We start from the raw sequence: 25865 nt of genomic DNA on the forward strand, positions 1-25865 counted from the left end.
TGGTGAATCATTTAGCTCATAGCTTAAGATCCAGTTATAGTTTCACAATTATTTTAGACATACACAAACCATGCTGAATACAGAAGTGAAAACACTTAAAGTAACTTCTACACTCGACTGTGGAAAAAATGCTGGCATTTGCTGTTAAATTGGAGACTGGCACTGTGAGTGAAAAACAAAATGCTACAGTACACACGTGAAAGGGAAAGTCAGTTTAAGTTTCTGTTGACATTGTGTCACTAAGGCACTGATTCAACTCTGTGGTAGTTTCTTAGGCTGAACATTATGGTGATGGATCATTAGTAAACGTTCAATGTAATTCAGCACCACAACATATGGTCTCAAAACTACCAAATTACTGAATCAACTCAACTCTGACACAATCTCAACAAAAGCTACATTTCATTAGCACATAATGTAAGAATTTATTGAATGACAGTTGTATTAGATTGGATTCAACTACATGAATGTATAAAATGAACTGCTGTCTTGCGTATCAGGCATGTCAGAAAAACTAGCAATACTGCATATGTGCACCTGTCGCTAAGTTATTCATATCTCAGGCATGAAGCTGCTATTCTCCTAATTTCACTAGCAGTAGAAAACTGTCCCCAAAATTTTCACAGATAGCATGAATCATGTAATGTAATTATTTCATGTCAATTATGTTACATTATTTCTCTTGAAGTTTAATTCTCCTTTTGATTTATATTCTCCATTCAACATTTAAAACTACTGCTCATGTGAAACATCTTCTCACCAAATATCTTCAGTTCGGTGGATCCTGTTATCTGGTTTCCTCCATCTGGTATAATGCTAACTATGTACCTTCCATTGTCATTAAGAGTCAGATCCCTGAGCTCCAGAGATCCAGTAGATCTGTAGAGGGTGATCCTGCCTTCATACTCTGGATCAGTGTTGTTTGAAGAGGTGTCGGTTATGATAGGTCTTTCAGTATTGTTAATAATAACACTCCAGGCCACTACCAGAAATGGTTTTTCTGGTGGAGTCAGTGTTGTGTTGAATATCACTGTCCCTCCAACAGCTGCATTCAGAGGTCCATCTGACAACACATCAACTCCTTTGGTTAAACCTGGAGGAGACAGTTACATGCTTGAGAAGGACTGAAATCAGTGCACAAAATGAGCAACTGGGACAATTTACTTTATTATAATGAATATGATAAACTTTATATAATAAAGTCCCCCATACAGTCAAATCATATGTTTTTCTTATTGTTCCTTGGGTGGATGTTTGAACTTCACTGTGCAGAGTGATTGTATATATGTGCAGAGTTTGACTCTAGAAACCTGTTTTCACATTTATCTGCTGAAAGTGGAAAGTTTCTCTGTGATCACCAAACATGATTACAAACATGATTTGTGACATCATAACTAGTTTGGAGCTAATCGTGGTCCAGTATGCAATTTACAGAAGTTTGAAGTGGAGACTCAAAGCGCCCAGTGTACATACACCGATGATGGACTTTACAGTGAAGTAGGAGACGTCTTGTATCCAGCAGTCAAACTTTTAAAATGGACAATATCTGAATAATTATACATGCATGCTCATATTTATATAGTTTAACAAGTTAACTGAACTTTTCCTTTTGGGAAAACCATGTCAGACAAAAACTGTTATTCAAAGTAATTCAAAGTATTTTTACATCTCTTAAAACATGTCTGTCTTTAAGTATTGGTTGTACAAGGCTGATGAATCTTTTCAAGTCAGTAAACTTCTTATAAATGTTTAGCATGAACATATATTTCCTGAAAATAGAAACAAGCCAATTAATAAAGTTTAGCTGATTGTCATAAATCATACTGCCCTCTTTATTCATTTTAATGAGGGGAATTTAGTTTGTGCCCTTTGATGAAAGTATTATACCACAACAAGGTAATGAAATCTTAAAACATTGACTCAGTTAGTGAATGGCAACCAGTATGCAGTGGTATAAAATTATTTGTATTAGTATTTGCCTAGTAGCAGTGATTTTTTTCCTAGTTTTATAAACTCCTCATACAAAAAGTGAAGGCTAATGCCACTTTTCTGAAAGTGACAATTAATTAACATGTATATTAACCAGCAAAAGAGGAAGACTTTAAAACTCTCAAATATTCAAGATTCTTACCTGTAAGAGTCACAGAGACAATACAAAGTAAAGACAATATATCCATTGGTCAGTGTTTGTGAGATGTGTACAGCTGAGAAAAGTTCAACCATCAAACTCTGACTGTTCTAACAAATGTGATCTTCCGGCATCTGCAATTATACAACTCATGTCTCAGTTTCAAAGTAGAAAACCATTTATTGTGTTGCCAGCTATGTGCATAGTGAGATAAACCTACTAAAGTTGTCATGCCAAAAGTTGAAGAGCATCGCCCTCTTGTGTTTATGCTGGCAGTCTAGAAGTGAAAGTACAGTGCGACTGCAAATCCTACATGCTGAGTATTTTATCTCACAACATCTGCTTCCATCAATTCCAGGTGCTCGTTTTATACAAATGTGGAATGACTTTGGTACAATCTGACTTTGAACGGAAGTTGCACATTGTTACTTTCAACCCTATCAGTCGCAACGAAAGTAACAGACGAGTGGGTCAAAAGTAACGCAACGGTATAAACTTGAATTGTGTATATTATTCATGTTTTTATTCTAAAAAAATGTCTGACAATGTGCTTTTTAACATGTAATTGCAAATATATTATGTCCTTTGTCCTCTTAATAAAAATTACTACATTTCATTTTTAGAGCATAGAGCCTAACAATCAGTGATGCGCATTTGGATTTTTCTCAGAGCTATATAGATGAGCCCATTAACACATTGCTTTTTCTTTAATTCCTGCTTTGAATCATATTGAGGGATTTACAGTAAAATATAATTCATTTTAGAATAATTCAACCAATCAAAGAAATGCTTGTTGTTACTGTAGAGAGATGAAAGAAACACAACAATGACTCCTGACCGTTAAACGTGACTCTGACATGGCAGACTTCAGGATGGGTTAACGTATTAAATAATCTGTCAAATGATCATGACTATAACATATGAAACAAAATACACAACTTCAAAAAAATTTACCGCTTGAGTGAATGTAATTACTGTGATCGAGGACAGCTTTTTTGGGTAAAACTCTGCGAAAGAATGACGTATCCACGCGATTTTCACGGTTCTCATAAGTGTTGCGTGCTGTACGTGCTGACGCAGTTACGCATACCAGACTTGTTACTTTCATCACTTCCGACCCGGTTCTCCCCTGTGTGTAAATATTGTAAATGAATGTCTACTTACATGAGAGGAGTTGGTCTTCTGTGTGCCTAACCCTTTTAATATTATACCATTAAGGTCAGAAGAACTACAAGAGTGGCAACCAACCCATATATCTATATAAAGTAGGACATACAGAGCCACAAAATACAGAGCAAAATGGCAGCTATTGTAAGACCACCTTGAATAAATCACTGAATGTTTAGTCATGTCAAGGTTATTATTCAGGTTATTGATGATGAAATGCTCGCAGTGTTGATGTTGATATTAAGGTTTTACAGCATCTGATTATATCTACAGTATTTTACAGACAGGCTTGCTTTTAGAGCACTGTTTAGTTAGGGTGATTACAAAGGGAGGTTTCAGATTTGACCAAATAAGATGCCATGAATCGTGAGCAAATTAGTTTTTTAATAGTAAAATGTCCGTTTTTTGTCCTTTCATGGAATTTTGCTTACATAAATTGCACCAAGCAGATTCTTAGATGCCATCAAAGTAATATTATCTGGACCAACTTAATTTGAGGAGCAAACAACATATAAAAAAACAATGTTGTTGTTTGAGAAAGAATTTTTTTTTGGCATGAAGGTCCCAGAAAACTATAAATACCATAACTGACCAAAACATTTGAAATATAAATATACCAGAAACCCCAACATATGAAAAACCTATTTCAATATAAAATGAAAACAAAATATAAAAAGGAACAAACACAAGTCACAAAAAGCTTCTATTGGATTTCATTATGAAGGGTTAGGATTAGGGTAAAATATAAAAAAATGAAGCAGAAAAGGCAGAAAACAGCACAACAAAGCCACTCCTTTCTAAGTTGAAGCAATGATAAAAATCTAGCTACAAATCTGAAACAGATGTCGTAAAATAAAATACTCAGCATGTAGGTAAGGATTTACAGTCGCACTGTACTATCACTTCTAGATTGCCAGTATAAAAACACAAGAGGGCGATGCTCTTCAACTTTTGGCATGACAGCTTCGGGTTTATCTCACTATGCACATAGTTTGAAACACAATACTTCTATCAACGGGCACTGTGAGGGAGCTGTAACATCCCCCTCACTAAGGTGAAAAACAACAACACATATGTACATTGACTAATACAGGAAGTTCATTTTTGTTATGTTGTGCTTTATTTTGGAAAACCCTACTAATCTCTCTCTCTTTGAGGTCTACTTCCAGGGGGCGTGTTTACATGGAGTGCACACATGGGAATGAAGCCACAGCACTCCAACAGGTGTCAATTACCTTGTTAGGCTGTACCAAGGAAAGGAAAGAGAGAGGGAAGTGTGTAATGTGTTTTCATTAAGTTTGGCTTTTGTTTGGATATTTCTTCAGTTTATTTTGCATTTTATTTATTCTGTATTAGGCAAAGAGTTGTGTGTATTTTGTGTATGTAAATATCAGTAAGGTTAAATTGTAAATATTTATTCTAAATGTATGGTGGGAGTGTTCATGGGCCCTTCACTATGTAATGTTTTGGTAGAGACAGTGGGTAGTTATGCCGGGTGGGAAAGCAGGGTAGTGTGTCAGAGAGGTGGGTGGGGTCAGGTTGAGTGTTACCTCTGCCGCTGCTGCCATCTACTGCCACCTGCCACACCAGCTACACCAGCCAGACTGCTTTTGCTGTCCACCATTCCGCTATATGTATGTAAGAGCTGTTGGACCTTTTTTTGTAAATTGTCTATGGTCACAAGTAAAGAAAAATCAGAGCTCTGAAACCAAGCCTTGTGTGACTGATGCTGTTCATTTCTCCATTACGCCTACACCTCAATCCTGCTGGCCTTCATCCTAGTTGGAAGGGTTCATCACCATCTGAACCTTACAGGCACAGACAAAATTCCCCTCATTGAAATGAATGAAGAGTACAACCTGCTTGACAAACATGTCACCAGCTCCAGTTATGATTTTTGACAGTCACCTAAACTTTATTTATTTGCTCATTTTTGTTTTCAGAAAATAGACATTCATACCAAATGCTTATAAGAAGTTTACTGACTTGAAAAGATTCATCAGCCTTGTACAACCGATACTTAAAGACAGACATGTTTTAAGAGATGTAAAAATACTTTGAATTACTTTGAATAACAGTTTTTGTCTGACATGGTTGTTAAACTACATGAATATGAACATGGATATATGAATATGCAAATATTGTTTTAACATTTTAAAAGTTTGACTGCTGGACACAAGACGTCTCCTACTTCACTGTAAAGTCCATCATCGGTGTATGTACACTGGGCGCTTTAAGTTTCCACTTCAAACTTCTGTAAATTGCATACTGGACCACGATTAGCTCCAAACTAGTTATGATGTCACAAATCATGTTTGTAATCATGTTTGGTGATCACAGAGAAACTTTCCACTTTTAGCAGATGAGTGTGAAAACAGGTTTGTGGAATCAAACTCTGCACATACAGTGCTGCTTGAAAGTTTGTGAACCCTTTAGAATTTTCTGTATTTCTGCATAAATATTACCTAAAACATGATCAGATATTTACACAAGTCCTAAAACTAGATAAAGGGAACCCAATTAAACAAATGAGACAAAAAAAACATTTTTTTTCATTTATTTATTGAGGAAAATTATCCAATCTTACATATTTGTGGGAGGCAAAAGTATGTGAACCATTGCTTTCAGTAACTGGTGTGACCCCCTTTTACAGCAATAACTTCAACCAAACGTTTCTGGTAACTGTTTATCGGCTCTGCACATCGGCTTGGAGGAATTTTAGCCCATTCCTCCATACAGAACAGTCTCAAGTCATGGGTTGTTGGCGGGGTTCTCAACATGAACTACATGCTTCAGGTCCTTCCACAGCATTTCTTTAGGATTAAGGTCAGGACTTTGACTCGGCCATTCCAAAACATTATCTTTCTTCTGCTTTAACCATTCTTTGGTAGAACGACTTGTGTGTTTAGGGTCGTTGTCTTACTGCATGACACACTTTCTGTTGAACTGTGGAAGGGTCAAACATCAGCCTTGTTGTTGTGTCTGTCACCTGCTATTAACATTGTGTCAAAGTACCAATAATACATATTTCTCTGTGATAATAGGACACAGCGGTTTTATTGTCCTGGCAAGTTCAAGTCAAGCCCAAGTCTGTCTCAACTGTTACATTCAGGCAAAATAAACTGTATGGCCCAGAAACAATAAGCATTGCACTACTGCAAGTACTGAGGACAGTGTTGTATTAGGCCATGGGAGCAGTTTCTACCAGAAGATAAAAATAAAACACGCAGAGTGTGTGGAACAGCTGAACTAGTCCTCTCTGGTGCTTTTACCTTTCAATCTTAAGGCAATCAAGTCTCAAATATCCAAGTGTCACTGAAGAAAAGTCCAAGTCAAGTCTCAATTCAACAGCTCTGATACTGGACTGGAAAGTATTTATTACTTGCACTAGATGTGTATTGTCTGATCGTATGGTTGTTGTGTTTAAATGTTAAACAAATAGTAGGAGAAGAAGGGAAACACAATCTTTAAAATAAACCACTGTGTTTTTCACCCACAGTGCATGTGTCCAAAGTAAAGGTAAAGTAAGCAGCACAAACCTGGTTGAGTTCAACAGCTCTGTCAGTCTGTTCTGCTCCTCCTCTGGATCATCTCTCTCTTTCCTCTGGCTGAACGGCAGCTGTCCCCAGACCCTCTGCTCAGTTTATGTGGCTTCTGAATAGAGAACTGCTGTCTTGATACTGTACCAGCGCTTATAATCTTTTTAAAATTCAGACAAGTCAGAATGGTAACTACAACTGACAGGCCTTTAAAAACAGAACTCTGAGATATGAAACATCTCAGCACTCAGTTGTCTCTGTACTGTGTAAGTTGGAATAAACAGGTTGTGTGGATACAGTAGTGATATAGGTGATATACTGTCCACTGGCATAATTTGTAGGTGGGCAAAGTAAATTCATCATCATTTCTGTATTCTTTGCAGTAAAATAATCAAGAAAATACACATCTTACACACCTTTGAATTTAACATTTGAATGCTTGACCCTGCAGACTAACCACTTTCACTTCCTGTTTTTTTTCTAATGCCATAATGTGAAGTTGAAGATATGAAAATGTCACTCCAATTGAAAATTTACATGTTTTAACATATAATTTAAGGATCTCATGTTGCATTCAAGTCAGTCACTACTAAGCATCAAAGCAATGTCATTACTAAAATGAAATCATCCTCCAGTTCACTGGACATCCTTCCAATTCAGTTCTTTAAAGAACTATCCCATTCATTTTCTCCATTTGTCCTAGCCATTATCAATTCCTCACTTTTATCTGGTCAAATGCCTGAATATTTTAAATCCACTACAGTTTAACCACTTCTCAGTGAGCCATCTCTTGATCCATCTGTTTTAAATAACTTCCGCCCAATATCTAAACTTCCCTTCCTGGCTTGGTCTTGGACAAAAGTAGTTGCTGGTCAGCTGATTGATCATATGAACGGCAACAGGTTCTTTGACAAATTTTAGTCACATCAGCAATAAAACTGTTATTGCTTTTGCTACTACTGCAGCTTTTGATACAGCTGACCATGTAATTTTAATTGAACATCATAAGCATTTGGTTGGCATATCAGGTACAGTTTCAGATTGGTTTTATTCCTATCTGTCTAATAGGAAATTAGAATTAGAATTAGTAACTTACTGTAAATCATTTCACAGTAAGTTACTTGTCAATTGCTGCCAGTTATTTACTGTAACTAAAACCACAGTACGCTTACTGTAATTTATTTTACAGTAAGTTTATGGTGTTTATAAACTTACTGTGAAATAAATTACAGTAAGTGTATTGTGTTTTTAGTTACAGTAGCAATTGTAAAATGAAACAGTAATTTTATGGTACTGTATCTACTTTTACAGTAGCTGTACATAACTGTAAAATAAAATACAGTAATTTTATGCTACTGTGTAATGGATTACAGCACCAGACATTTTGCAGTAAATTAGATTACAGTTATTCATATAACGCTGTAAGCTTTCAAACAATATTTAAATTTCAATAAATGAGTACAGAACCAACTCTTTAAATGACAATTATTTATTATCTGTTGAACAGCAACTACTGCATTTAACTTATTACTTATTTTCACTGTGCACAGGGATTGTGCACCATGTTTACAGAAATCATATAAGAATAATGGCCTTCTTCCATATGGCAGAAATACCCACACTGCAATTATATCTGTGATGCACAGTGCAAATGGTTTTCCCTCAGACAGGACAGCAGAACAGAAGTTGTTTACCCTTAATGACATAAACTGTAGTAAAAGAGCCTGTTGCCTGCAGTTCTATGTCTACCAGCTCACTTCAGCTGTTTCCTCTTTTACCAATTCTCCTTTGCAATATATAGAACTGATCTGCTGACCAAACAGCACAGAACATTTTGCATAGACCAATGTCTTCTGACCAATACTGCAGTCTGTTTTACATTTCCTGTACATGTCATGTTTCATAATAAAAGCCACACAGTGGTACACCACTGAGAAGCTTTTAATGTAAAGTAGCAAACGCAGGAAATATTTGGACTGCATGGGCATCAACTTAACACAGTAAATAAATATATAGAAAATAAGAATGAAGAAAATAAATGTTTACTTTTCAGTGTTTGCCATAAAAGAAGCTTGGGCCATATGCAACTTTCTGTCCTCTAAATATCATTCTATAACAAAGTTTTCAAATGTGTATATTACAAACATTAGCAAATATTACAATGACAACGTTAAAAATGCAATATGTAAAAAGCTTGTTTAAATCTGTAACCACAGTTAAACAAATCCTACTGAAAAAATAATACAGATGCCATTTAATAAGCCCACTACAAGTTAAAAAAAAACAAACAAAAAAACCAAAATCAAATAACTGAACTTGATATATAGACACTGACACTAGACACTGTTATTTCCTTGAAACAAAACACTCTTAGGTAATCTAAACATGCATTTTCAACTGTGGGAGATGTCACCAGGTACTCAGGTGTCCATAGAGTTATTAAAATGGTATTTGTGGATGCCTACTTGTCTGTAAAGAGTCCAACAGCCCACCTCAGTCCACTTTGCATCACAAGTCCACTGGCCCAAAAGGCTTTGGATGCAGGTCAGGAGCCGCCGGGTGATTTCACTTTGATCCTCCACTGCTGCTTTGTGTTCTTCAGCAAATTGGATGACAGCTACTGTAGATGACAAAAAACAAAAATGTTTTACCATTACTGTCAGTGTAATAACCAAGCTAGGATCAAAACACATGTTTTTAAGACTCTCAAAGAAAGCTTTTGTAGAATAGGCTACACCTAACAAGATTTTAATATTGTAACACACATTTAATACATCTTAACAGCAATCTTAACAATCACTGGGAAAATGCAAGTAAAATGAATCTAAAAGAAATAGGATGTGAAGTAAAAATGTTGATGAGCAATACCTTTTGAACAGACTCCAGTGATGTCATTGTGTCCTCCTGATATTCAACTGTGAACCTATAGCAAGATGTGAAGAGGACAGCCAGAGTGGTGGTGAAGTCAGGTCTCCATCAGCAGCATCCTTTTGGTTGCACACAGGATCTCAGGTTCAGGTTCTCCTGATGAATAATAATCAAACACTGAATTAACAACAATTCTATCACCTTAAAGTACTGTTTTCTCTGTGAAAACTAAGAAACTTACACAACAGAGACAATATTGTTTGTTAGTTAGTACATGAGAACAGATCTAAGCAGATGACTGCTGAGATGCTTGTGGTTAAGCCAAAAATAAATATGAAATATAAATATAAAATATCTAAAAACAGGCACATAGTATAACAAGCACAACTGCCACAAGAGCTGACTAACTTGGCTTTGTCAATGGATTTTAAATCTTACTTTGCACTGTGAGACCTGGGATGATGGAAAGACTGGACTCTGGCATCAGTGGGAGTGCTCGTCAGCTGTGAGGAGTAGAAATAAGATGAAGAAAGGCATCAGGATTTAGAGCCGTGCATGACTTTGGAAAACATTGTTTTTACTGGGAGTGATTACTTTTTAATTAATAGTCCTATACATGCACACACACACACACACACACACACACACACACACACACATATATATTTAAACATACACACACTCAAACAAAAAAACAGGGTGATGTTTTCACAGTGAGCTAGTATAAGAGTGTTGAGTTAGCCAGGGGGTGACACAGGCTAAACACACGTTACAGTGCTCTCACGAGTCTCTCATGAGGGTAGAATTTATAAAGCTAACATTTGTAACGTTAAGGTGTGTTGTCAAGTTAGATTTGTAACATGAAGCTGTTTCAGTTTAACACAATACAGTCAGGTTGACTATGGATTTCTGTTAGCTAGCAGACCACTAGCTAACATAATAATGTGAGCACTATATTTCACTACAAAAACTAGCTTGGTGTAATGTCTGGTGTTAGTCAGGACCGAGTGTTTTAGTGTTGAAGACATTTACTGATCACTTGCTGATGTCGGTGCCACCTCCTGCTGCTGCTGCTGCTTCGGGCGACGGCTAACGTTAACGTTACTCCTTACCACGCTGCAAGAAGTTCACTGTCCACACTGCAAAAAATATCCGTTGAACAGACGTCTTTGTGGTCTCCCGTATCTTCCAGTGCTCATTTCTGAATGTTCCGAGTTCCTTGCGTCCTTTACTTCAAAGGACTCTGCAGTTAAATGTTAGCTGGTGAAGTTAGCAAGCTGTAGGATGTCAGACAGTCCATCTATGATACCGTCTGACAACTTTACTCCAGCAAAAACAGACAAGAACTCGACAAGATTACTCTTAAAAAGAAAATCCTTTAAAGTAAATAAAAGATAATGTAGTGAACCAAAGAGCTGTTAAATCCCAAACCGGCTGCAGTGAAGTAAATTACTTTGGCGCCCAGACTGACTCAGTGACGCTGTTCAAATTTGAGATCATGTGATGTTTTTCTTTGGCTAAACCAATCAGCTCACGACTTCACTGATAGCCTGTCATGACAGATTGTTTAAAAGGTTATGACCTGATAAACGTTGAGACAAATTTAAAACCTGAAAGTAACAGCCTGCAGAAGCATGAATAAACAAGGTCATCTTGAAGTATTTGAATTTATATGAAAAGAATAATTATTTCAAACTAAAATTTAAATTATTTAATCTGCACCATGAATTTGAGGGTTGTGGCTGAGGTTGAGGCTGTGATTTTCTACAGTACTAAAATAGTTACTGCGATTTTTTTTTTTTTTTTTTTACAGTAACATATGGTTACTGTGATTTTCCATAGTACTAGAATTGTTACTGTGACTTTTTTTACAGTAACATATGGTTACTGTGATTTTCTACATTACTAAAATAGTTACTGTGATTTTCTACAGTAATATAATGGTTACTGTGATTTTCTACAGTAGTGTGTTCACTACTGTGATTTCTACAGCATCATTATGATTACTGTGTTTTTAGGCCTAATACACAGTACTATACTGTAAAAATATTCACAGTAATTAACTGTGCAGAAACACAGTAAATTACTGTGGATTTCACAGCGATTTTATAGTGTAGTCATGTGTATGTCTAAAGTGAGTCATGCTCTGCAGACTTCAGTTGATGAAAAAATAGTTTATTTGTCTAAATGAGCAATCATATGATTACAAATACAATATCCACAACCTGAGAGTTACATTCACTGCATTTTTTCATTGGTGAAAAGGCAAACTGGTGAAACATTCATCACACTGGCGGCTTGAAGCATAACATGCCACACCAGAGGAAGGCTATAAGAGGAAGGTTATAAGGGGAAGGTTATAAGGGGAAGGCTATATTCAGGATGAACAGAAAACATACTGCACTAAGTGTTCACAGGATACTGGTAACCACATCAGAATAGAGAAATACTGAGATGTGAAAAGTTAAGTTTGTCAAAAACGAACTTCCTCCTAATGCACGTGAAATCAAACGTGAATAATTCCCAGGGAGTTTGATCTTTAGTAATGAGTAACTAACAGGGGGCCCCTCCCTCTATTAGTTACTCATTAAATCTTGACAGGGCATAATTCACAACATCGAGCTCTGTGTGGGAGACTTCATCTTCATTCTCTTCATCTCATTTGTAATGAACATAAAACAAATCATTGCTTTATAAGAAGGCTCATTTCTTAAATCTTTGTATCTACAATGATTCAATTAAATGTATTGTGCAACACTGATCCCTGACCCTTGTTAAAAAAATCGGTCAAAAAATCTACCAGGAAAACTCAAAAATCAATACAGGTATGTCTAACTCATTAAACTATGATACTTTACATTATATAGTGTAATTAACAAATGTCTTTGTGAAAGTTAGATTGTCTACAGGTGTGACATTCAGTTATATTAGGTTTTGAATAGATATTATTTATACACTTAGGTGTATGTGATGATATAAACTAGCTTCTCCTTTCCATTTGCATTATTTCACTAATCTGAATAACTTCCGTGTTGCCTCGAGGCCTTCAGGGTGATGTGCTAAAAGATAAAGTACTTTATTATCTTATAAAATCACACATTTTACTGACATTTACAATAAACATGACCTGAATTACTCTAATCATCACTGACAATTGAGATATTTCTCGGCAAAAGTTTCTTCATACCTGCTGGAAAGACTTTAAGATTCAAGCCATCTCATCTCTGAAGATGTCCACCAAATAACCACTGGACATCACTTTGACATTCCCTCAACTTCAAGTATTTTTTCTTTTGTTTCAGTGGGATCAGAGAGAAATCCCTTGTTATTGATTATTATTGTATTATTCATTTGTTTTGGATTATTGTGGCTGCAGACCTTCCCTTTTTGGGATAATAAAGTTTAACTTTACTATCATAAAATTAAATTACAAAGGTTCCTTTGGACCAATAGATAAGACACTGTACATATTTCCACCACAACAGGGTCATAATAGTTTAGTCTTGTTATGATAACCTCAATTAACAAGCTCCATTGATATCAAGGAGCATCCATGTCATGACGAATACCACTGAAACATAAATAAAATGTTATTAAATAACTGATATTTTTTCATTTGTACGATATAAAATATATAGAAAAAATGTATCCAAAACTGACAAGCTGCAAACTGGAATTTCATTGGAGATATCATAGTATACGTGTGGAGTCAAATATGATGCCAGAGAGGTGTCAAACATGCTCAAGCAAACAGACTGTCCCCATACAAAAGGAAAATGAAAGCTATTATGTGTATCCAAACTAAAAGGGCATCATTGTGCTTTACAACCTCAGTCATGGCAATAGCAGGTTGATCATTAACCACTGCAAAAGTGGTTTGTCTAGGTAAACTCAAATCCAAATTATCATCCATAAAGGAGCAGAGAGGGAAGTGCAGGTTCTGGCTTCCCGTCTGACCTCATTAGATGATCTATCATATCCTGCTGTGGTTCTCATGGACCTAAGCAAAGACTTGTGCACCGTCAGCACTATACTGAGAAATTGCCATCTTCATTCGCTGTATGTGTTCATCATAGCTAGGAATGGAGGATGCAGGAGCAGGATTGCGGTTCCTTTGGATCTGAGCATATTCTGTTTTGTTATTCTGTAGCTCCTGCAGAACTGTCCCATCATCCTGGTTCTGGGGGAAACTGATGCCTGCATATTTCAGCTCCTAGTAAAAGAAAAGGGGGGAGGGAAAAATATTAGACAACAGTTTTGATTAAAGTTTGGGGCATAAAATAATCTCTCTAATTCCATAAATGCTAATTTAAGAGATAAAATATTAACAGTAAAACAAATATTTGGTTTATAGTACCAAAAACAAGCACAACCATAAAGCTGTTGCTATGTGGTGATGAGACACATATATGCTGCCACTGCATTGTGTTAGCTGAAAATCTTCTCCGGGGTTCAAAGTCTGATTGTTTTATTGTGGTGAACACAGGTCCTGGAGGAGTCTGATTGATGGGGGAGGGGAACCTCTTTAAATCAAACTAAGCAAACCTGATCACAGACTGGCCACTGTATACTTTAATGTATGTATACTGTATGTATTGTTGAGTTTTGTGTTTTGTGCAGTTCTATATGTATTTTAGTGTTGAGTTTTATGTATTTCAAAAGGCCCATCTAGGGACGGACATTGCAAACTAGCTGCTGTGGTATGTGGCATTAGTTTATACTTGTTCCTATACAAATAAACATTAAATAAATAAAATATACTGTGTAATAACAAACTATAAAAACAATCTCACATTAAAGATTTTATCATCTTTTATTTCAATTAAGATTCTGCTAACAGTATATTTTTAGTATTTCATGCAGATTTACTTGCAGCTCACTTATATATCATATTATACACTGTGATAAAATCATCTCTTTATTACAGCCATATATGGGGAACTTTAAATATATCCAATTTTACTTATTCCTTTAGAATCTTGTGTCATTGTTCACTGATGTTTCATGACATACCATATATAAAATATGACTCCATCATCTTTTGGATTCATATGCATTCAGATTCATGCATACATGTCAATTTGTCTGAGCAATCTTTATATATATTTTGGTATGAGAACAAACTGAGAATCATTTAGGTATTGAGTTTGGCATGCAAACACGTTCTCTGATTACCTGCATATCTACACTTGATTTCTTTGAGTAACCCGGTTACTTAAGTGCATGTAAACCCACTAAACCCACATTACCTGATCTCCAGAGAATGCTGTGTTGTCCAAGCCTTCACCTCCTTTAAAACACAAGAAATAAACAATACTTACAACAATTCAATTCTGAGGGTAAATAATACTGTATAAATATACAAATACATAAAATGCACACATACACACAATCTTTTTGCATTTACTCCCTTTGACTTTTCTTGATCACAAACACATAAAATCTTGCATTACACTTACCTGTTCCGGAGGAGGTGATCTCATTAGAGATTTGTTCCATCCTGTTTAGAGAGGTAATGGACCATTACTATGTAAATTAGACATCAGAAATGCATTATCTGACTTTTTGCAAACATAATGATAATAATAACTGTATTGTATACTGAATGATTAGGTAAGCACTTTTATCTGCTTCCAATTATATTAAATTAGTTTTGCTGATCATATTTGTTAGGAGTGACTCCTAAATGTCATACAATGTCAGAAGCAGCACAAATCCTCTGATAGTGTCACTGCTTGTCAACCTCCCCACCCCTCCAAAAAAACCCAAAACAAAACAAAAACCCTGCCGTCTTATATCTCAAAGCTGTTTACCACTTACTGTTTTTTAAAAAAGTAGAATCCTCCACCAACAGCTCCACCAACGACGGCACAACATGCTACTACTGATCCTGCGATGCAACCAGCCCCACACGCAGGTGTTTCCTCTGGGAAGGTAAAAATTTAAGAGAGATAAGATCATAGTTTTACACCATTTTGTGAACTGGAACTGTCTCATCATCTCAACATGCCTGTAGATACAAAGCATACAACAACTTCTCCCTTTATGTGATTTTACAATTATCAATGCCTATTTGTTTAGTACAGAGACTGAGGCCTTGACACGTCCTTTGGCAAGAGAAGTTTCATGTTGCTGTTGCTGAACGCTCGTGTGGCATGTTGCTTTAGCAAACATGCTATTACAGATTAATTTATTTTTATTCAGTTGATAGTAATAAAAACTGTAAGTAATATCTTTAGGAAGCTTGCTATTCTTCACATTATTAGAGGTATAAAACTGTAAGTTAGTTGCAATGTCAGATGTCAATGTCAAAGAGTTAAAATCTGCAATTAACAAAATCTACATACCTGTTACAGACAACTGATGTTCTGCAAATGATGTTCTCCCAGTTTTATTATTCAGTGCTTGACAGGTGTAGTTGCCACTGTCAGAAAGTTCAGTCATGTTTTTAGTGAACACAGCAGAATTGTTTAATATCTTTATCCCGTTCAGTGACCAGGTGTAACTGGCAGATGGTGTGGACGCAGCAGAGCAGGTTAAGTTTAAGGTCTGTTTAACGTTTATCCTACATTGTCCTGTGATTTGAACATCCTCTGGTCCATCTGAAAACAAATACTTGGAAAGTTCTTACACCAGCACAAATAATGTGTTTTTACACAGTACACAGATTGGGGAAAAAAAACTAATAAAGAATAGAAAAATTGCTCAATAACTGACTTAAAAATCATTTGTTACAGGGCTATATATACTGCACTGTATGTTACTTACAGTTAACAACCATGCTGTATTTAGCTTCATCAAAGCTGACGGCGTTGCTGATATTACACAAATATTCTCCACTGTCTGTTTTCTTCAGAGAGAGAAAAGACAACACTCTGTTCTCGTCGTAAAATGTCATGTTGTCAGCCGGAGTCAGTGAGGAGCCGTCCTTCATCCACTCTCTGGTAAAGTCAGAGCCAGCACCATCGCAGGTTAGGTTGACAGAGTTCCCCTCAATCGTTTGGTCTGTTGATGTGATATAAACGCCAGAAATTCTCTCTGTTGGGCAAAACATAAAGGATTTTGTGTGAAAACAAAAGTAACATAAAGGTTGAATGAGTTCATTTAGCATTTACAGTTTTGAACATCCCATTGTCTTATATAAAAACAAGGACACTGGAAAATGTCCCTGTTTTTGACATAGAATTGACTTCAATACACTGAATAATAGAGATGAAAACAATTATCAAAAAATCAAAAGATCCTCCAACATTGACTCAAGCAGTCAATAGTTACAACACTTGTAACCTTTTTCATGTTATTTGTTTCCATTCAGCCAAATATTGTGGTATGAGGGTCTCAATGGAGCATGAAATCCTTAAATTATAAGTTAAAACATGTCAATTTTCAATTGGAGTGACATTTTTCATTATGGCATTAGAAAAAATGGGAAGTGAAAGAGGTTAGCCTGTAAGGTCAAGCATTGAAATGTTAAATTCAGAGGTGTGTAAGATATGTTTTTCCATTATTATTTTACTGCAAAGGATACAGAAATAATGATGAATTTACTTTGCCCACCTATAAATTACGCCAGTGGACATACAGTATATCACCTATATCACTACTGTATCCACACAACCTGTTTAATCCAACTTACACAGTACAGAGACAACTGAGTGCTGAGATGTTTCATATCTCAGAGTTCTGTTTTTAAAGGCCTGTCAGTTGTAGTTACAAATCTGGCTTGTCTGAATGTTAATGAGATTATAAGCACTGGTCTGGTATCAGACAGCAGACCTCTATTCAGAAGCCACATAAACTGAGCAGAAGGTCTGGGGACAGTGGGGCAGAACAGGCTGATATTTGATCCATTCACATAGTGTCCTTATGATAGAGATAGCGTCAAATAAATTTTTTCTGGGCCAACTACAGAGTGTTGCATATGTGAAAAAACCAGCAAAAACTTAACAAAAAAATAATGCTAGCAACATATTGAAAATGCAGTATGAGATGCAGCTTAGCTCAGTGTAAAGGTTCATAACTGCATCATAATATTGTTGGGACTACATGTGGACCACAGTTTACCACATGTTTCAAGACTCCAAGAAGCCTGAGCCCTGGGGGTTCGCACCCAAAGTGTGAAGCTCCACCCATGGATCCAGGTTATCAAAACTAGAGATTCCCCTACTATCTTTCTCTTTTCTCCACGAGCTGCAGCAGGAACAGCTCCTTGCTCTCTTTCTCCTTCAGCTGCAGGAGCAGCTGCTTGGTCTTTCACACCTCCAGCAACTGCTGGAGCAGCTCTCTGCTCTCTTGTGTGGCCTGCTCACAGCAGACACACACAGTCTTCTTTACGGCAGAAGACGCAAGAGCCTGCCTAAGACTCAGAAACTAAGTTTCCTTGTGCCAGCAGCTAACACACAAGTCTGCTGGCCAGTTTAACAAGTACAGGAGCCGCGAAATGGAGTTAGCTTGCCGCTAACTCTACACTAAGGAGTGACCTGGGCCCTCTGCACAACTGGAGTGCTGTCTCCCCAGCAACACCTGCATCTTTCAGCTTCAGAGCCGAAGCCTTCTAAGCCTGACTCACCCACGGATTCACCAGCTTCAAAGCAGAACGCCACAAAGTATCTCTTCCTTCATGGACTGGTAACAACTGGGCATAGCCTAACAACACAGTGAAGCATAGTACGACTAAGCAAGAATGTTTAACTCAAACAATGTACTGTACATGTATTGATTTGGTTAAGGTTATACATTGAACTGTTGTTGTGATGTCCTTGTTGCCTATAGTCAGGTTACTGCATAGCCACACCGCTAGGTTAATGTTAGCATGCTTAACACATGTAACATCCAGTAACTAGGCCTTGCATGCAACTAACACCATTTTAACCTGGTACCTTTAGCATACATCAATTGGCCTTGAATAGAGCACCACACAGTTAAGAGGTTAAAACCTAGTTTGGCGAACTTTGGTTCAGGCAGCACATGTGGTTCAAGACACCACATGGTCTGGCCTTTTATCTCTGTAGTTCCCTTTATCAGCCAAATTGTCGGCATGCCATGTGCTCAGTCACCAGGTGACTGCAGCCATCTTGCTATTGTCTTCCCTACACACACACACACACACACACACACACACACACACACACACACACACACACACACACTTGTATATAGGTACACTTAACTAGATTAGTATTGTGTGTTGCTTTTACCGTTTTGTTAAATAAATGCTTTTGGATATACCTGTTGTCTGTTTTAATGTTGCACAAGAATGAGTTTTGCCAACCCCTGCTCTGTAAAGAACTCCTAATCCTTCAACCATAACTAATTACTAATATGGTGATTTTGTTTATAGTTATTAAATTAATTATTTATCAAAGTCCCAAATTCATAGATTAGTACACTTTGAGACTGAATTGGCTATCTTTTTCCGAGTCCAGGGTGGTGCCCCATTATTATTAATTCTGATTAATAATTTTATTGATTTTAATAATTAACAGTTATCTTTGATAATCATTAATTGTTGCTGATAGCCAAACTTGTAGCCACGGCCAAACAATATTATCTGCTTTGAAGCTCAATTTTGTTTGCATCTATATAGCAGGTTGGAACTCACAGCTGACGGACAGGTTTACAGGGTCATTGGTGTCATTACTGAAATTATTGAACACATGACACTTGAATGGTCCCTGGTCATAGTGGGTCACATTGACTATGTTAAGAGTGGAGCCTCCATCAGTGAGCTGAACTCTCACTGGCTGTAACCTCAGACCTGCCACTCAGCCAGAAGAAAGAGAGAGATGATCCAGAGGAAGAGCAGAATGGACCGACAAAGCTGTTAAACTCAACCAAGTCTGTTCTGCTGACTTTTACCTTTACATTGGACACATGTGCTGTGGGTGGTTTATATTTGTGTTTATATCATATTAAAGGCTAGGAAATGAATCCCATTTTAAATATACCATGTTGAATATTCATGGCTGGACATATTTAACTTCGAGTGACAAAAATTGGATTTGCGACTTGACTTGGACTTCGGCTTTAAGACGTGATTGCCTAAATTTTGACATAGTAACATTCTGGAGCAATATAACAAATAAGATAGCAGACAGCACACATGTTGGCTAATAGGCAGCAAAGTTTGGTTCAAGAAATAATGAACAGAATACAATGAGCTGCTTACATCCTAACTTGTTATTTAGTTATGATATCCTGAAACTTATCTTGCTCTGACAGATTTGGGCTTTACTTGATCTTGTGATGAAGGACTTAAATAGAGCTGGGTGCTATATATGTATGTTCACCACCAAGAAGTACCTCATGGGTATTTCAATATACTATTAACATCAGGCTTTGGGGTTAATACCAGAAAAATAAAAACAATTCTATGTCAGCATCTGTGGATTGAAGTGAAACCCTAGTATTGTTCATATCTAAGACATTATGCCGATCCTGTAACACCAGATGCTTCAGATTTCTTTATATATTATATTAGAACACTGTAATATACAGAGTATAACCTTGGAGAGTGAATACTGATTCGAGTACTGTATATACAATGTCAAACTTCCACTGTCACAAGCTGATGATTGAATCCAATCTTTTTTTGTGCGTTTGTTTTGCCTATATCACCATGTACACAACCTTTTACGGCAACTTACCCAGTACAGTTATAGCTGAAGGCTGAGATGTTTGATATCTCAGAGTTTTGTTGTTAAAAGCCTGATAGCTGTAGTTCCCACTCTGACTCATCTGAATGTTCATCAGTGTGAGCTCTGGTCCAGTATCATACAGCTTCTCTCCATTCAGAAACCACTTAAACTGGGCTGAAGGTGTGATGTGATGACAATAGCTTCAAAATGACATTTTCAAGGCCAACTGGGTGGCATATGGAGAGTAAAAACCAAACATCACCAAATACTAAAGTCAGTGCCAGCTTAGCTCATTGTGATGGCTTATAATAGCTTCATATGTCAGTCACCTAACAAAGTGCAATATAGGGGTCATTCAGGCCACTCCTTGTTTAGTTCATATTGACAAATATATATCAAGATGCATCTTTGAAGCTCTTATGATGCACTAGCATGCATGTAATGCAAGGATAAGAATTTGTATATGCAGGTTACTAACTCACAGCTGGTGCCATTAGTGAAAGCATTGGACACATGACACCTAAATCCCTGATCATAGCAGGTCACACTGGCTATGTTAAGAGTGGAGTTTCCATCAGTGAGCTGAACTCTCTCACTGGCTGTAACCTCAGAGCTGCTGTTCAGCCAGAAGAAAGAGAGGAAGGATCCAGAGGAAGAACAGAACAGACTGACAGAGCTGTTGAACTCCACCAAGTCTGTGCTGCTGACTTCTACCTTTACATTGGAGACTGGCACTGTGGGTGAAAAACACAGTAGTTTTATATTTGCCACTACCTAACAAAGGGAGCATGGCTCAGCAGAGTGCAGCAATGTAGAAGCAGTGAACAAATCTCAGGTTAATGATACAATGATGAGTATTCATGGCTAGATTTTCATGGTTTGTATTAGCTTCTGGGTGAATCATTTAGCTCATAGCTTAAGATCCAGTTATAGTTTCACAGTTATTTTAGACATACACAAACCATGCTGAATCCAGAAGTGAAAAGACTTAAAGTAACTTCTACACTCGACTGTGGAAAAAATGCTGGAATTTGCTGTTACATTGGAGACTGGCACTGTGAGTGGAAAAACAAATGCTATACTTTTCACGTCATGGGGAAAGTCAGTTTAAGTTTATGTTGACATTGTGTCGCTAAGGCACTGATTCAACTCTGTGGTAGTTTCTTAAGCTGAACATTATGGTGATGGATCATTAGTAAACGTTCAATATAATTCAGCACCACAACATATGGTCTCAAAACTAACAAATTACTGAATCAATCGACTCTGAATCTCAACAAAAGCTAAATTTCATTAGCACATAATGTAAGAATTTATTGAATGACAGTTGTATTAGATTAGATTCAACTACATGAATGTATAAAATAAACTGCTGTCTTGCGTATCAGGCATGTCAGAAAAACTAGGAATACTGCATATGTGCACCTGTCGCTAAGTTTCTCAGACATGAAGCTGCTATTCTCCTAATTTCACTTGCTGTGGAAAACTGTCCCCAAAATTTTCACAGATAACATGAATCATGTAATGTAATCATTTCATGTCAATTATGTTACATTATTGCTCTTGAAGTTTAATTCTTTTGTGATTTATATTCTCCATTCAACATTTAAAACTACTGCTCATGTGAAACATCTGCTCACCAAATATCTTCAGTTCAGTGGATCCTTTTATTGGGTTTCCTCCATCTGATATAATGCTAACAAGGTACTTTCCACTGTCATTAAGAGTCAGATTCCTGAGCTCCAGAGATCCAGTAGATCTGTAGAGGGTGATCCTGCCTTCATACTCTGGGCCAGTGATGTTTGAAGAAGTGGAGGTTATGATAAATCTTTCAGTATTGTTAATAATAACACTCCAGGCCACTACCAGAAATGTTTTTTCTGATGGAGTCAGTGTTGTGTTGAATATCACTGTCCCTCCAACAGCTGCATTCAGAGGTCCATCTGGCAACACATCAACTCCTTTGGTTAAACCTGGAGGAGACAATTACATGGTTGAGAAGGACTTAAATCAGTGCACAAAATGAGCCACTGAGACAATTTACTTTATTATAATAAATATAATAGACTTAATATAATAAAGTCCCCCATTAAGTCAAATCATATGTTTTTCTTATTGTTCCTTCAGTTGGATGTTTGACCTTCACTGTGCAGAGTGATTGTATATATGTGCAGAGTTTGACACTAGAAAGCTGTTTTCAAATTCATCTGCTGAAAGTGGAAAGTTTCTCTGTGATCACCAAACATGATTACAAACATGATTTGTGACATCACAACTAGTTCGGAGCTAATCGTGGTCCAATATGCAATTTACAGAAGTTTGAAGTGGAAACTTAAAGCGCCCAGTGTACATACACTGATGATGAACTTTACAGTGAAGAAGGAGACATCTTGTGTCCAGCAGTCAAACTTTTAAAATGGACAATATCTGAATAATTATACATGCATGTTCGTATGTATATAATTAACAATTTAACTGAACTTTTCCTTGTTGAAAAACCATGTCAGATGCAAACTGTTACTCAAAGTAATTCAAAGTATTTTTACATCTCTTAAAACATGTCTGTATTTAAGTATCGGTTGTACAAGACCGATTAATCTTTTCAAGTCAGTAAACTTCTTATAATCGTTTGGCATGAACGTCTATTTCCTGAAAATAGAAACAAGCTAATTAATAAGTTTAGGTGATTTTCAAAAATCACAGCTGAAGCTGTTGACATGTTTGTCGAGCAGGTTTAACTGTACTGCCCACTTTATTCATTTTAATGAGGGGAATTTAACGTGCTATTTCAAAAAGTATTGTACCACAACAAGGTAATTAAATCTTAAAAGAATTGACTCAGTTAGTGAATGGCAACCAGTATGCAGTGGTATAAAGTTATTTGTATTAGTAGTTGCCTAGTAGCAGTAACTATTAACTAGTTTTATAAACTCCTTGCACAAAAAGTGAAGGCTAATGTAACTTTTCTGAAAGTGACAATTAAGTAACATGTATTTTGACTAGCAAAAGAAGAAGACTTTAAAACTCTCAAATATTCAAGATTCTTACCTGTAAGAGTCACAGAGACAATACAAAGTAAAGAAAATATATCCATTGGTCAGTCTTTGTGAGATGTGTACAGCTGAGAAAAGTTATTCTAACAAATGTGATCTTCCGGTATCTGCAATTATACAACTCATGTCTCAGTTTCAAAGTAGAAAACCAGACCTGTTACGTCTTGTGTTGCCAGCTATGTGCATAGTGAGATAAACCTACTGAAGCTGTCATGCCAAAAGTTGAAGAGCATCGCCCTCTTGTGTTTATGCTGGCAGTCTAGAGGTGATAGTACAGTGCGACTGCAAATCCTACATGCTGAGTATTTTATCTTACAATATCTGCTTCCATCAATACCAGGTGCGCTTTTATACAAATGTGGAATGACTTTGGTACAATTTGACTTTGAACGGAAGTTGCACATTGTTCCTTTCGACCCTGTCAGTCACAATGAAAGTAACAGACGGGTGGGTAAAAAGTAACGCAACGGTATAAACTTGAATTGTGTATATTATTCTTGTTTTTATTTTAAAAAATGTCTGACAATGTGCTTTTTAATATGTAATTGCAAATATACTATGTCCTTTGTCCTCTTAATAAAAATTACCACATTTCATTTTTAGTGCATAGAGCCTAACAATCAGTGATGCGCATTTGGATTTTTCTCCGAGCTATATAGATGAGCCCATTAACACATTGCTTTTTCTTAAATTCCTGCTTTGAATCATATTGAGGGATTTACAGTAAAATCTAATTTATTTTAGAATAATTCAACCAATCAAAGAAATGCTTGTTGTTACTGTAGAGAGATGAAAGAAACACACCAATGACTCCTGACCGTTAAACGTGACTCTGACATGGCAGACTTCAGGATGTGTTAACGTACTAAATAATCTGTCAAATGATCATGACTATAACACATGAAACAAAATACACAACTTCAAAAAAATTTACCGCTTGAGTGAATGTAATTACTGTGATTGAAAACAGCTTTTTTGGGGTAAAACTCTGCGAAAGAATGACGTATCCACGCGATTTTCACGGTTCTCATAAGTGTTGCGTGCTGTACGTGCTGACGCAGTTACGCATACCAGAGTTGTTACTTTCATCACTTTCGTTCTCCCCTGTGTGTAAATATTAAAAATGAATGTCTACTTACATGAAAGGAGTTGGTCTTCTGTGTGCCTAACTCTTTTAATATTATACTATTAAGGTCAGAAGAACTACAAGAGTGGCAACCAACCCATATATCTATATAAAGTAGGACATACGGAGCCACAAAATACAGAGCAAAATGGCAGCCATTGGAAGACCACCCTGAATAAACCACTGAATGTTTATTCATGTCAAAGCATTGTGCTGCTGCTTTTTTCATAATAAAAACAGAACTTTTTATCCAACAAATACCTGACATTGCATTGCTTTACAGTTCATAGTCTATTTTATCAATGATTGACAGCACAATGATGTAGGTCAACTTTTAAACCTAAAGGATGACAGGAAAGCTCAAATGACACATTACTTCCTTATCAGTCTTCATATACTGAAACCAGCTGAGGGAAAGTTAAGGAGTTTGACACAAATCTTTTCTCTCTCACAAATCTCTCTTTTTTTGTCATACTTGACAATACCTCAGATGAAATGGAAAGAGCTGTGACACATTTCATCGTCCTGGGAGTCATCTCAGGTGAGCTCTTATCACTGGACACAGCACCTTTAAAATGTTTTTCCATCTGTTTTTGAAAACCTAATACAACCAAAGGCAATTTTACACATATTGTCTCAATTTTTAAAATATCATCCTTTAATTTATTATTCAGGTTATTGATGATGAAATGCTCACAGTGTTGATGTTGATATTAAGGTTTTACAGTGTCTGATTATATCTACAGTATTTTACAGACAGGCTTGCTTTTAGAGCACTATTTAGTTAGGGTGATTACAAAGGGAGGTTTCAGATTTGACCAAATGAGATGCCATGAATTGTGAGCAAATTAGTTTTTTAATAGTAAAACATCCGTTTTTTGACGTTTCATTGAATTTTGCTTACATAAATTGCACCAAGCAGATTCTTAAATGCCATCAAAGTAATATTATCTGGACCAACTTAATTTAAGGAGCAAACAACATATAAAAAAACAATGTTGTTGTTTGAGAAAGAATTTTTTTGGCATGAAAGTACCAGAAAACTATAAATACCATAACTGACCAAAACATTTGAAATATAAATAAACCAGAAACCCCAACATATGAAAACATTCAAGGACTTGGATGGAAATCTGATCACATTTTAGGTAATATTTATGCAGAAATAGAGCAAATTCTATAAGGTTCACAAACTTTCAAGCAGCACTGTATATACAATCACTCCGCACAGTGAAGGTCAAACATCCAACTGAAGGAACAATAAGAAAAACATATGATTTGACTTTATGGGGGACTTATTATATAAAGTTTGTTATGTTTATTATGATAAAATAAATTGTCCCAGTG

At 36.4% G+C, this 25865-nt stretch overlaps 2 protein-coding genes across 5 annotated transcripts in view; both read right to left on the bottom strand.

Moving 5' to 3' along the window:
• The window catches only part of LOC137191171 (hemicentin-1-like), a 68999-nt gene that overhangs the window by 25424 nt on the left and 17710 nt on the right, over positions 1-25865 (bottom strand). For 3 of the 4 annotated variants that reach the window (XM_067601051.1, XM_067601050.1, XM_067601048.1), the window contains exons 1-2: positions 2132-2310; positions 761-1093 (exon numbers count right to left, since the gene is read on the bottom strand). The exons of the other annotated variant lie outside the window; for it this stretch is intronic. In XM_067601051.1, the coding sequence (XP_067457152.1) occupies positions 761-1093; positions 2132-2177 (379 nt within the window). In that variant the 5' untranslated portion in view covers positions 2178-2310. Of the gene's footprint in view, positions 1-760; positions 1094-2131; positions 2311-25865 lie in introns of those variants that run through there. 4 annotated transcript variants of the gene reach the window in all.
• On the bottom strand, positions 8308-20832 carry LOC137191173 (carcinoembryonic antigen-related cell adhesion molecule 5-like). Its single transcript, XM_067601052.1, has 10 exons — positions 20349-20832; positions 16471-16740; positions 16050-16304; positions 15523-15628; positions 15162-15202; positions 14952-14992; positions 10735-13915; positions 10141-10205; positions 9703-9858; positions 8308-9454 (listed from the first exon to the last, which is right to left on the bottom strand). Exons 1-7 carry the CDS (start codon positions 20449-20451, stop codon positions 13703-13705), a joined length of 1029 nt encoding a protein of 342 aa, XP_067457153.1. The 5' UTR covers positions 20452-20832; the 3' UTR covers positions 8308-9454; positions 9703-9858; positions 10141-10205; positions 10735-13702.

The sequence above is a fragment of the Thunnus thynnus genome, chromosome 10 (assembly GCF_963924715.1).
Source record: "Thunnus thynnus chromosome 10, fThuThy2.1, whole genome shotgun sequence".
NCBI classification, from domain to species: Eukaryota; Metazoa; Chordata; class Actinopteri; order Scombriformes; family Scombridae; genus Thunnus; species Thunnus thynnus.

Coding starts and splice junctions, on each gene's coding strand:
- LOC137191173 (XM_067601052.1), bottom strand. CDS start 20,451: ATGAACATTCAGATGAGTCAGAGTGGGAACTACAGCTATCAGGCTTTT. Junction 16,305..16,470: donor ATACAGCATGGTTGTTAACT/GTAAGTAACATA, acceptor ATTTGTTTTCAG/ATGGACCAGAGGATGTTCAA. Junction 15,629..16,049: donor ACATCAGTTGTCTGTAACAG/GTATGTAGATTT, acceptor TTACCTTCCCAG/AGGAAACACCTGCGTGTGGG.